We start from the raw sequence: 14149 nt of genomic DNA, 5'->3' as shown, positions 1-14149 counted from the left end.
GGCTCAGCCTTCGCCACTGTGAAAGCATTTTCCTTTGTTCTCACAAAAGTTGGCTCAGGGTGCCACAACCCCTCGAGTCAGCCCTGTCCATATACATTACTCACCACTGCATACCTTCTTTGAAGCACAAAAAAATTATTTTATTAAAACCGTAACTTTACAAACAGAATATTGTTGACTGATTTTTTTTTAACATTCCACCCAGCATGTTCTCCTAAATCAGCACAAATCAAGATTTCATTATTGTGTGGCAAAGACAAGGCTGATTTTTTATTTATGTGGGGGAGAGGTGGCCTATAGAATTTTGCACATGCAGGGTTATCCTCTCCCCACTCCCCCCCCCCCCAAAAACAACAAATTGGTCTTTGAGGAGCACCTAAGACTCATTTCACCAAAACCACAGTTTTACCACACAGGAACTGCTTGCTTAGTTTTCTCTCCTTTCACATCCGCTTTTCTCAGCTGACCTTCCTTCCTTGACACAATGTCCCTGGAAGAAATCTTCTCTCTTAGCCTTTTGTGGTCACTGCACATCTGAGTGGTCCTGAGCCATCCCGGGAACAGTCACGAGAGGAGAGCAGAAGTGAATGGGTTCACAGCACTTCTCAGGCACGTTAGTAGAGGAAAGGGTTTCCATTCGAAGTTTAACATGCTGGAGGGGCCACTCTTTGGAGCGTGTGAGGGTGAAGGGGGGGACGACAATGACTAAATAAAAGACAGGAAAGGCTACGTCCAATCTACACTTCAAAATGTGACTCAAAACTTGAGAAGAGGGTTCTGGATATATTGGAGGCTGGAGCTCAGGTGGAACAATAAAAAGCTATCTTGTAGGCATAGCCTAGGAAAACAAGGACCCTAGACAGAAATTCAGATCATTTGATGATAGCTGTTTAAACTGGAGAAGGGTCTTGCATGGAAACTGGTTGATTCAGGCTGTCTCCTAAGACAAAGGAGTTCAGTAGATTGAGCAGGGAGCATTTATACCCCGCTCTTTCCCGCTCGATAGCAGGTTCATTGCGGCTTACATGGTATGGTACAAAGTATCACAGAGTTAAAACAAAGTATGGAACAAAGTATCAGAGATGACATTATTACATAGAGTAGGACAATAGTAAGAGATGTGGGGAAAGGATTGGTGTTTGGGTAATACTAGTGTTGTGGAGCTGGGTTCAAGAGTTAGGATGGTTCATTTGGGTAGGCTTGTATGAAGAGGTAAGTCTTCAGCAGTTTCCGGAAGGGTAGGTGTTCATTGATTTTCCTGATGTGTCGAGGTATGGCATTCCAGAGTTGGCTGCCTATAACAGAAAAGTTGGATGCGTAGTAGGTTTTGTATTTGAGGCCTTTGCAGTTGGGAAGATGACGATTGAGATATGTTCAAGAAGATTTGAGCCAGTTCCTGGGTGGACTAGAGAATGACACAGGGACAGAACCTGTGGGGACGGGGCAGGAACAAATTTTGTCCCCATGTCATTCTCTACTCTGGACCACCTTGGAAGGGGGCAATGGGCACATCTGTCCATAGGGCTGACCAAACGTTAAAGCTTCTTTAACCTTTCCAAATCCACCTCCCTCTCTGTCTCCTTCTCTGTCCTGCCCCTCCCCCTTGGTACTTGTGCTCCTCAGAACAGATGCTCTATACTCCTCCCACTACACCGCTGGCCAGCCTTTACATCTACTCCCTCTCACCCCCCCCCTCCCCTTTTGGCTTTGTGCTTCTCAGAGGGATAAGTGTTATTTTATTGCCTTTTTGGCTTCATCTCTTCACAGGGCCAACCTTTAATAAATAAATAAATTCCTGACACCTCATTTGAAATCTCAGGTCCCGGGTGGGGGGCCCCAAAATTGCTAAGGTCGGCCCTGTCTGTCCACAGCAGTATGGAGGCCCTGCAGAGAAAGTGAAGACATCTCAGTGAAGGCAATGAGAGTTCAATCCACAGAACCAGGGAGAAGTAGAGTGATCAAGAGTGATCTTCGAAAGAGTCATCTCAGATAAATAGTGACGGAACACACAAGGGAGAAGGTTGATACCAGAGAAGCTAATTAAAACATGAAGTGTGTCTCCAGTGTCTGCCCATCTGAAAACCAGGGGGTTCAGATGCCATGGTTTGAGATAACAGCCAATCTAACTGATCTTACATCGTCCATTCTGCATGATCTATCTCTACTCATCTATCCTGTAGTATCTGTTCGAAATTATGCTCTGTGGATTCACTCTGCAGTATCTATCACCGTTTAGCTTCTCCAAATACATTTACAAGGCTACACCTTTTCACATGCCCCCTAGAAGAAACAGACTACCTCAAAAGTTGCTAACTTTCAGGAAATTAGTAACAGCGTGACTCTCCGAAGCAGCCTTTGAACTAGATATGGAAATCTGAAGGCTGTTAAAGAATTGGACCGTTATTTATGTTCAAGTGATGCAGGCGATGGTGTTTTAATTTATTGGAAAAACAAGTACATAAGTAATGCCACACTGGGAAAGACCAAGGGGCCATCGAGCCCAGCATCCTGTCCACGACAGCGGCCAATCCAGGCCAAGGGCACCTGGCAAGCTTCCCAAACGTACAAACATTCTATACATGTTATTCCTGGAATTGTGGATTTTTCCCAAGTCCATCTAGTAGCGGTTTATGGACTTGTCCTTTAGGAAACCGTCTAACCCCTTTTTAAACTCTGCCAAGCTAACCGCCTTCACCACGTTCTCCGGCAACGAATTCTAGAGTTTAATTACGCATTGGGTGCAAAAGTGCTGGCCACAACTGGCAAAATTTGCATGGGGGATCCTGTACATGCCTGACATTTTCTATTGCAGGAAGGACTATGAAAGACAGGAGAGCTAGACTGAATCCCTGTCCCGTCCCCGCGGGCTCTGTCCCCGTCCATATCCCCGCAGTTACTGCAGGTCCCCGTGTCATTCTCTATTACAGAATTCTAACAGTTACATACATAACATTTACACTGGCCATTGACATGGTGTAAGTGGCCACACCGATATGCTGGCAGGTCAATGCCAATTTACATTAATATTCCATAACGGCAGCATTCCGCTGCCTATAAATGTAAATGTTAGGAACGCCATGGTCCTCTCATGGTCATGCCCACTTTTGAGATCTGCGCAGTAGAATTTACATGGACTTTGCGGTCTGCTGTGGTCCCTCTTCCACTGCAGTCCTGCAGATCCCAACCTCTTATCTACATTTTTATTTATTTATTTTAAAAATATCAATACCACCCTATAACTAGGTGGTTTACAAGAAACGTACACAGTATTTGTATCACAAAGACTAAAAACAAAGCGAACCATAATAACAGTTCAATCTTCATAATTAAAAAAGGCAGGGACACTTCACTTCAGCTTGGAGAAAAGACAGCTAAGGGGAGATATGATAAAGGTCTATAAAATAATGGAGTGGAGTGGAATGGGTAGATGTGAATCGCTTGTTTATTCTTTCCAAAAATACTAGGTCTAGGGGCCACGCAATGAAGCTACAAAGTAGTAAATTTAAAATGAATCGGAGAAAATATTTCTTCACACAATGTGTAATTAAACTCTGGAATTTGTTGCCAGAGACTGTATTAAAAGCAGTTAGCTTAGCGGGGTTTAAAAAAAGTTTTGGATGGCTTCCAAAGTCCATAGACCATTATTGAGATGGACTTGGGAAAAATCCACTGCTTGTTTCTAGGATAGTCACGTACCGAGGGCAGGGCGGTGGGGGTGGTCTGCCCCGGGTGCACACTACAGGAGGGGTGCAGGAAGCAGCTGCGTGGCTGTCAGTTCTGCTGGTTCCCTGCTCCCTTTGCTGTTACTTCCGGGGTAGAGGGAGCAGGAAACCAGCGGAGCCAACAGCCGCGCGGCTGCTCCCAGCACCCCAGCACCCCAGCACCCCAGCAGATAAGAAGAATGCACCCGGGGGAGGGCTTGGAGGTGATGCGCTGGGGGAGGACAGTGATGTGCTGGGGGGATGCTGCACCTGGGGGGGGTGTCATACTGCACCCGGGGAGGGGGGGGCGCAGCAGTGATCCACCACAGGTGGCAGCTGTCCAAGAACCACCACTGTTCTAGGATACGCAGCATAGAATGTATTATATTTGGGGGGGATCTTGCCAGGTACTTGTGACCTGGATTGGCCACTGTTGGAAACAGGATGCTGGGCTTGATGGACCATCGGTCTGTCCCAGTATGGCAACACTTATGTACTTGGGATTCTGAATGGAATCTTGCTACTCTTTGGGGTTCTACACGGAATGTTACTACTATTTGAGTTTCTGCCAGGTACTTGTGACCTGGATTGGCCACTGTTGGAAACAGGATGTTGGGCTTGATGGACTTTCGGTCTGTCCCAGTATGGCAACACTTATGTACTTGGGATTCTGAATGGAATCTTGCTACTCTTTGGGGTTCTACACGGAATGTTACTACTATTTGAGTTTCTGCCAGGTACTTGTGACCTGGATTGGCCACTGTTGGAAACAGGATGCTGGGCTTGATGGACCATCGGTCTGTCCCAGTATGGCAACACTTATGTACTTGGGATTCTGAATGGAATCTTGCTACTCTTTGGGGTTCTACACGGAATGTTACTACTATTTGAGTTTCTGCCAGGTACTTGTGACCTGGATTGGCCACTGTTGGAAACAGGATGCTGGGCTTGACGGACCTTTGGTCTGTCCCAGTATGGCAACGCTTATGTACTCATGACACACAATTTCATCTTCAACAATTTCTTAAACTGTGGGTACACTACTACAGTTCCGAAGCCGACCTGGCAATGCGTTCCACAGTGTTATCCCTGCGGGAACAAAAGCTGTAGCTTGAGTCTCTGCGTACCAAAGATGAAGTACTATGTCAGTTGGAAGTCTCATAGCAGCCTCTGACAGCATTTTGCGTCTCGGATGGTAAACAGTCAACGAATGTTTCAGATATAGTGGAGCAGAAGCAAACAGTACCCTGACAACACTTTGAACTGAATCCTTTGAGGAACAGGCAGCCAATGTCATTTTTTAAGCATTGGCGTTAGATGAGAAAACTTTGCCACCCCCATTATCGTTCTTACCGCTGCATTTTGGACCACTTGCAATGCCCTAATACTCAAAGATGACATACCGATGTACCAGTGGCATAGCTACGTTGGGCCACGGGGGCCTGGGCCCCCGTAAATTTGGCCCTGGATCCCCCTGCCGATGACCCTCTCGATCCCCCCTCCCGCCACCAACCCGCCGTCGCCAACCCCGCCGTTGCCTACCTTTGCTGGCAGGGGACCCCAACCCCCGCCAGCCGAAGTCCTCTTCTTTCGGCGCAAGGCTTCGTTCAGTTTCTGAGTCTGATGTCAGACTCAGAAACTAAACGAAGCCTTGCGCCGGAAGAAGAGGACCTCGGCTGGCGGAGGTTGGGGTCCCCCACCAGCAAAGGTAGGCAACGATGGGGGAGGGTTGGAGGTGGGAGGGGGGGTCAAGAGGATCGTCGGCAGGGAGGGTCAAAGTTGTTGGTGGTGGTGGTGGTGGCAGCAGCGGCGGCGGCAGGGGGGACTAAAATGGGCCCCCTCACCTTGGGCTCTGGACCCCCCTCCCGCTGAAGTCTGGCTACGCCCCTGTGATGTGCATGGCATTGCAGTAGTCCAAAGACGCCAAAACCAAACTTTGAACAACACAACGAAAATTGTAAACAGAAATCATAGGTTTCAAATCGATACAACACATGCAAATATTTAAATGGCACCTGTACTACATTTGCAATCTGTGTTCTCAATGTCAATTTACATATCTTTATTTATTCGGATTCAGCTCATATCTTTCTTGGTTGTAGCTCAAGTTGAGTTTCATTTAGGTACATTGCATACTTTCCTGTCTCTGGAGGATTCACAATCTAAGTTTGTACCTGAGGCAATGGAGGGTTACATGACTTGTCCAAGATCAGTGGGGTTTGAAGTGGACTCCCCTGGCTACCAACCCCACTGCTCTAACCACTGGCCACCCCTCCACTCTGCTAAAGAATAGTAAAAGACACATACCTGAATCTGTGGATGTCATAGCTGTATCGTGACTGATTCCAGGTGTGAGACAAATTGTTTCTGTCAAACTTTAACCCAGGATGTTCTGTGCTGTCAACCACACACAACCTACTGATTTGAAAATGAATAGCACCAAAAGAAAGGCAAAATCTGTTTCTCAGCATGCAATGGAGAAAAAGGGAAGCAGCCAGGGATCTTGTCTGTCCTCTGTCCCTGTAAGTCTCCCAGGGAATAAAAAGCTCACTCAGCTGTCAGGGTGACTCAGGGGAAGTCTAACCGCAGCCAGGAAATCTGGTGTCTCTGTAAATTCAAATGATAGTAATGTACGCATGACATCAGATAAATACCAGCACGGTCCATTCAATCAGCTCAGGTCTCCCCCCCCCCCCCCCCCCCATGTCTTCATTTAGGCTTGTAATTGCTGCTATGGGTAGGTTCTCTTCCCCCCTCCCCCCCCCCCAGCCTTTTTAGAAATGCAAAAAGCCATTTCCCAGCTGTTTTGAGCTAAATTGCTCTGTACTTGGATTCCATCTTCTCCCCCTTCAGGGATCCAGGCATTTATCCCTCTGCTGTCCAATTCTGTGGGAATCCAACACCTTTTCCCCATGATAATGTATTTTGCCATATTGCTTTTAAAGTTTCCCCACTGGCAGCTTCATTTCAGGTCTTCTAGTTCTACACCTTCCCCCTGCATCTAAAAAAAAAAAAAAAAGTTTGTGCGTTAAAATCTTTCAAGTATTTAAACACCTGTATCATAGCTGCCCTGCCCCTCCTCTACCACAGTGGTTCTCAATCCAGTCCTCGGGACACATCCAGCCAGTCTGGTTTTCAGGATACCCATCATGAATATGCATGAGAGAGATTTACATAGAATGGAGGCAGTGCTGCAAAATTATCTCATGCTTACACCCTGTGGATATCTTGAAAACCAGGCTGGCTTGGTGTGTCCCGAGGATTGATTTGAGACCCCTGCTCTAGGGTACATATTTAGAAACAGAGGTTTAAGATAGGAAGGGAAGGGAAATGGGAATTGATATACTGCCTTTCTGAGGGTTTTGCAACTACATTCAAAGCGGTTTACAAATATTCAGGTACTTATTTTGTACCAGGGGCAATGGAGGGTTAAGTGACTTGGCCAGAGTCACAAGGAGCTGCAGTGGGAATTGAACTCAGTTCGCCAGGATCAAAGTCCACTGCACTAACCACTAGGCTACTCCTCCACTCATTCCACCAATAAGAGCCAACCTCATCAGTGATGTCACAATGGCTTGATTGCCCGATACTTGGCTCACTTCTGATATTGTGATGTCATAAGGGAAAGGGGGAAAAGGAAATGGGACTTGATATACTGCCTTTCTGAGCTTTTGCAACTACATTCAAAGCGGTTTACATATATACAGGTACTTATTTTGTACCAGGGGCAATGGAGGGTTAAGTGACTTGCCCAGAGTCACAAGGAGCTGCAGTGGGGATTGAACTCAGTTCCCCAGAATCAAAGTCCTCTGCACTAACCACTAGGCTATTCCTCCACTAGCAACATTCCATGTAGAAGCCTGCCCTTGCAGATCAGCAATGCGGCTGCATAGGCTTCTGTGAGTCTGACGTCCTGCACATGTGTGCAGGACATCAGACTCACAGAAACAGAAGCCTGCGCGGCCACATTGCTGATCTGCAAGGGCAGACTTCTACATGGAATGTTGCTAGTGGAATAGCAACATTCCATGTAGAATCTCAAATAGGGAAAGGGAACTAGGACCTGACATACCGCCTTTCTGAGGTTTTTGCAACTACATTCAAAGCAGTTTACAAATATTCAGGTACTTATTTTGTACCAGGGGCAATGGAGGGTTAAGTGACTTGGCCAGAGTCACAAGGAGCTGCAGTGGGAATTGAACTCAGTTCGCCAGGATCAAAGTCCACTGCACTAACCACTAGGCTACTCCTCCACTCATTCCACCAATAAGAGCCAACCTCATCAGTGATGTCACAATGGCTTGATTGCCCGATACTTGGCTCACTTCTGATATTGTGATGTCATAAGGGAAAGGGGGAAAAGGAAATGGGACTTGATATACTGCCTTTCTGAGCTTTTGCAACTACATTCAAAGCGGTTTACATATATACAGGTACTTATTTTGTACCAGGGGCAATGGAGGGTTAAGTGACTTGCCCAGAGTCACAAGGAGCTGCAGTGGGGATTGAACTCAGTTCCCCAGAATCAAAGTCCTCTGCACTAACCACTAGGCTATTCCTCCACTAGCAACATTCCATGTAGAAGCCTGCCCTTGCAGATCAGCAATGCGGCTGCATAGGCTTCTGTGAGTCTGACGTCCTGCACATGTGTGCAGGACATCAGACTCACAGAAACAGAAGCCTGCGCGGCCACATTGCTGATCTGCAAGGGCAGACTTCTACATGGAATGTTGCTAGTGGAATAGCAACATTCCATGTAGAATCTCAAATAGGGAAAGGGAACTAGGACCTGACATACCGCCTTTCTGAGGTTTTTGCAACTACATTCAAAGCAGTTTACAAATATTCAGGTACTTATTTTGTACCAGGGGCAATGGAGGGTTAAGTGACTTGGCCAGAGTCACAAGGAGCTGCAGTGGGAATTGAACTCAGTTCCCCAGGATCAAAGTCCACTGCACTAACCACTAGGCTACTCCTCCACTCACATAGGAGAGGGTCCTGTCCACTTAAAGTATGCTGAGCAGGCATTCAAGAGTGCTTAACAGGACAGTGAATCTGGCCAGTGCCGGGACAGGCCTGGGAGGGGGGGGGGGAGTCAGGGAGGAGCTGCCACTTATGTGGGCAAGGGGCATATTTAGTGCCACCACCTGCATAGCTAAGTGGACAGATTGGACCACATAAAAAGCTATCCTGTCTTTCACCACACTCAATATTGGCCAGCCCTGCATAAAGTCTAGATCGCTAATGCAATCCTTCCCCCCCCCCCCATTCCTTGTTTGATCCCTACACTCAGCTTCCAACCCCTCATTCCAATTCCCACCCTGTTCCATGATCCGATACCCCTTTTCTGATCCCCCCCACTCTGCTCCTCATTCCCCTAGTTTCAGTTTATCTCATTCTGATCCTCCCAATCCCTCCCCTCCTGACCCCTAGACACCCCTGGCACTTACCTGGAGGCGATCCTTAGTAATCTAGCGCAGTGCTTCTCAATTCAGGCTTCAGCCAGTTGAGATTTCAGGATATCCACAATGAATATGCATGAGAGAGATCTGCATGCTCTGCCTTCTTGTTATGCAAATCTCTCTCCATGTGGATACACTGAAAACCCGACCAGCTTGGTGTGCTCTGAGGACTGGGTTGAAGCGGGACAGGGCAGGAGTAGTCCCCTTCCGTTCCCGTCCATCTGGCTCTGGGTTCAAAATGGTGGTATACTGACCCCTAGCAGTAGTGTTGCAGTACTACCGCTAGGGTCAGCCTTCCATATAAGGCATAATTCAGCCACTATCTGAACATCTTTATAAGAGCATCACATAATTAACAGCCCTAACTTTAAACTGATAACTGAGCAATTCAAGTTTAGGATTATATATTCAGTGGCCCGGCTTCTACAGACAAACTGGGTGAAAGTTCACTTAAATATATCCGGATAATTTCTTGGGCTATATTTATACAGTAGTTGTCCTGCTGATCATTGATTCACTGTCTCTGCAGTGGTATTGCTTTATCAGGGAGCTATGGGTTGATAAAGTTAGAGGGAGGGAGTGGGGAGAGTAAAGATAGGGAGGGAAGATAAAGGGAGCCTGGAAAAGGGCAGGATGGGTTTTGCATCCGCAGCCTGTCACGCTTTCCATTCTGCCTCAACTCTGCTGTGATGGAGTTCTGGGTATCTGTAGTTAACCCCAGTACAGACATTGGGATATTTTCAGAAGGGGATGGTGAAAGGGAAGGGGGGGGGGGGGGAACTAGTTGCCCATTTATGGTCCCTAACTGATGCTGTGGAGCATTCTGGCCTGATGCTCCTCAGACATACAGTGACCACAGATCCCCAGTGCACGCAAGGACACTAGTTCTGATTTTTCTGAGAACAGAAGGAACCACAAGCCCTTGCATGCAGTGAGATAATAAAACCAGACCTGGCTCAACCCATCCTGGATAACTTAGAGCTCTATAGCCACCTTCGCCCTCCATTGTCCCAGGTACAAAATAATTACCTGCGTATATAACAGGATGGAGTCGGTCCAGAGGGTGGCTACGAAATTAGTAAGCGGTCTTGAATGCAAAAATTATAGGGACAGGCTTATGCGGAGCAGGTGGGGGGAAGAGGGGTTGATGGTTGGGAGGCGAGGATAGTGGAGGGCAGACTTATACGGTCTGTGCCAGAGCCGGTGATGGGAGGTGGGACTGGTGGTTGGGAGGCAGGAAATACTGCTGGGCAGATTTGTACGGTCTGTGCCCTGAAAAGACAGGTACAAATCAAGGTAAGGTTTACACATATGAATTTATCTTGTTGGGCAGACTGGATGGACCATGCAGGTCTTTTTCTGCCATCATCTACTATGTTACTGTTACTATGTTATGAACCTCAACACGTATACGTTGGAAGAGAGGAGACATGATAGAGACGTTTAAATATCTCAAGGGCATTTATGTACAGGAAGAGAACCTTTTTCAAACGAAGGAGAGCTCTGGAATGAGGGGACATACAACAAAGTTAAGAGGGAATAGGCTTAGGAGTAACCTAAGGAAGTATTATTTCACAGAAAGGGTGGTGGAGGCGTGGAATGGCCTCCCGCTGGAGGTGGTGGAGTCGAGGACTGTTCCAGAATTTAAAAAGGCATGGGATAAGCATGTGGGATCGCTTAGGAACAGGAAGAATTAGGGGTTACAGAGGATGGGCAGACTGGATGGGTCATGTGGCCTTTTTCTGCGGTCATGTTTCTCTTCTGTTTCTATGTAATATGTAATGCTTTGATTGTAACCACAGGAAGGCGATTTCCCAACCCTTTCCCCTACATTCCAGCACTTACTCTCAACTCACTTCCTAGTGGAGGAGGGATGATATTTGCAGCTGTCTAACACTTCGGTAGATTTTCCACTCACTGGATTTCCCAGCTACTTTAGCAGTTTAGTTCCAATAATGTAATTTACTGCAGTTTCTGGAGATGAAGCAATTCCACTGAGATTGAAATGAAGACTTCTGCAAGGTGCCCTGAGCACGTTCCAGGTCAGCCAGGATAAACCTGGCACTCTCTTCCAGAGGAGGGACAGAACTGGGACTCTCCCCTGGAGGTGAAGGAAACACAGGAGCAGGTTTAATGGTTAATAAAGCCAGGGGTATGAATCAGAAACTTCCAGGTTTGCACAAGCAGCAGACAGGACAGTCTGACATACCCATAGCAGCCTGTTTATCCTCTTTCACAAACGACTGGGAGCCCTGAATTAATGAACATGGAAAACCCCGGGAAAACTTTTTCTTTAGGTAGGACGTCTGTTCCTGTTCTATCCCATACCAGAGCAGTGCACTGACAACAGCAGAAGCTCAGGGTTCAAATCCTGCTGCCGCTCCTTGTGATCTTGCACAGGTCACTTAACCCTCCACTGCCTCAGGTAGAAACTTAGTGAGCCCTGTGGGGGCAGGAAATTACCTTCTGTACTTGAATGTAACCCACCTTGAGCTACTAGTTAGAAAGGTGTGAAGCCAAGTCACATCCCATCAACCCCCCCCCCCCCCATCATAGATACATGACCCCATTTCATCCCCACAGTCCTGTTAGAAACACATCACCCCCCCCCCCCATTCAACAGCATAATCACATCACCATTTTTGTCCCCCCCCCCCTCCTCCATCTCTCATAATTCTATCACCTTCCTCATCTTCCCACCCACCTCCCTGGCAAAAATCATCAGTCCAAAAACTAAATATAAGGGAAATTAATAAGCTACGTTGCTAACAATATACAAATGATAACATCAAACCAAATCTATCAAAATTAATAAATATTGTGAAATGTGCTCAGTTATGAGTGAATGCACACCCCCCCCCCCCCCAACTGGAATAGAACATGTCACAAGACCAAGTAGCACAAAATATGCACCTTATAATAACTAAATTGACTTTCAGTCCATTAGTAATATGCTAAAGTCATTTATCTAACATAGTAACATAGTAGGTGACGGCAGGAAAAGACCTGCACGGTCCATCCAGTCTGCCCAACAAGATAAACTCATATGTGCTACTTTATGTGTAGACCTGACCTTGATTTGTATCTGCCATTTTCAGGGCACAGACCGTAGAAGTCTGCCCAGCACTAGCCCCACCTCCCAACCTCCGCTAAGCTTCTGAGGATCATCCATTCTCTATCCTTAGGGTGCCTACAGCACAGCTTAGTAAACAGGGCTCTAAGAGGCTGATTTAGTAAAAACGTATAAAATTTGCAAAGTCAGCTCCATGAACTAGTAACACTGTTACTTTCCACCAAAATTAATAAAGAATGGCGTGAGCTAAGCAAATACAAACTACAGTATATACCAAGATATAGCTAATTTGTATCAGATGAATTGTTATATTAGATGATGAATAAGCAGATAGTGTGCAAGTCCGTTAACTATTAAAACGTGTCTATAAATCATATCCAATAAACATCCAAATTTCCTCAACACACATCTGGGGTCAGTCACTTTATCTCTCTGTGTCTCAGATCTAATCCCAGCCCTGTCACTGACTCTCTGTGGGACCCTGGGGTCAGTCACTTTATCTTCCTGTGTCTCAGTTCTAATCCCAGCCCTGTCACTGACTCTTCTGTGGGACCCTGGGGACAGTCACTTTATCTTCCTGTGTCTCAGTTCTAATCCCAGCCCTGTCACTGATTCTCTGTGGGACCCTGGGGTCGGTCACTTTATCTTCCTGTGTCTCAGTTCTAATCCCAGCCCTGTCACTGATTCTCTGTGGGACCCTGGGGTTGGTCACTTTATCTCTCTGTGTCTCAATTCTAATCCCAGCCCTGTCACTGACTCTTCTGTGGGACCCTGGGGTCAGTCACTTTATCTTTCTGTGTCTCAGTTCTAATCCCAGCCCAGTCACTGATTCTCTGTGGGACCCTGGGGTTGGTCACTTTATCTCTCTGTGTCTCAATTCTAATCCCAGCCCTGTCACTGACTCTTCTGTGGGACCCTGGGGTCGGTCACTTTATCTTCCTGTGTCTCAGTTCTAATCCCAGCCCTGTCACTGATTCTCTGTGGGACCCTGGGGTCGGTCACTTTATCTCTCTGTGTCTCAGTTCTAATCCCAGTCCTGTCACTGACTCTTCTGTGGGACCCTGGGGTCAGTCACTTTATCTCTCTGTGGGACCCTGGGGTCAGTCACTTTATCTTCCTGTGTCTCAGTTCTAATCCCAGCCCTGTCACTGACTCTTCTGTGGGACCCTGGGGTCAGTCACTTTATCTCTCTGTGTCTCAATTCTAATCCCAGCCCTGTCACTGACTCTTCTGTGGGACCCTGGGGTTGGTCACTTTATCTTCCTGTGTCTCAGTTCTAATCCCATCCCTGTCACTGACTCTTCTGTGGGACCCTGGGGTCGGTCACTTTATCTTTCTGTGTCTCAGTTCTAGTCCCAGCCCTGTCACTGACTCTCTGTGGGACCCTGGGGTCGGTCACTTTGGGGGCTAATTTTCAAAGCACTTAGACTAACAAAGTTCCATAGGTTACTATCCAGCTAATTTTCGAAAGAGAAGACCGGCCATCTTGCGACACAAATCGGGAAATGGCCGACCATCTCTCAGAACCGGCCAAATCGGTATAATCGAAAGCCGATTTTGGCCGGTTTCAACTGCAGTCCGTCGTGGAGCCAGCAAAAGTCAAAAGGGGCGTGTCGGTGGCGTAGCGAAGGCAGGGCATGGGCGGGCATGGGCGTGGTTAACAGATGGGCGACTTCAGCCAGCCGGATGATGAGCATTTCGCCAGCTTCACTTGGTCCATTTTTATTCACGACCAAGCCTCAAAAAGGTTCCTCAACTGACCAGATGACCACTGCAGGGAATCGGGGATGACCTCCCCTTATTCCCCCACTGGTTACCAACCCCCTCCCACCCTAAAAACAAAACCCTTAAAACATTTTTTCCAGCATCTATGCCAGCCTCAAATGTCATAACCAGCTCCATGACAGCAGTAT

The 14149-nt window shown here is 47.1% G+C and overlaps 1 protein-coding gene across 1 annotated transcript in view; it reads right to left on the bottom strand.

Annotated features, from left to right (window-relative positions):
• Window positions 1-6332, bottom strand: part of LOC115474229 (natural resistance-associated macrophage protein 1-like) — a 69649-nt gene extending 63317 nt beyond the window's left edge. The window contains exon 1 of the mRNA XM_030209606.1: window positions 6009-6332. Coding sequence (XP_030065466.1) covers window positions 6009-6027 — 19 coding nt within the window. The 5' untranslated portion in view covers window positions 6028-6332. The remainder of the gene's footprint in view (window positions 1-6008) is intronic.
• Between the last annotated feature and the right edge of the window lie 7817 nt (window positions 6333-14149).

This window comes from Microcaecilia unicolor, chromosome 7 (genome assembly GCF_901765095.1).
Source record: "Microcaecilia unicolor chromosome 7, aMicUni1.1, whole genome shotgun sequence".
Classification (NCBI taxonomy): domain Eukaryota; kingdom Metazoa; phylum Chordata; class Amphibia; order Gymnophiona; family Siphonopidae; genus Microcaecilia; species Microcaecilia unicolor.
The sequence above is the reverse complement of the archived record's forward strand: the minus strand, read 5'-3'. Positions and strand labels throughout refer to the sequence as shown.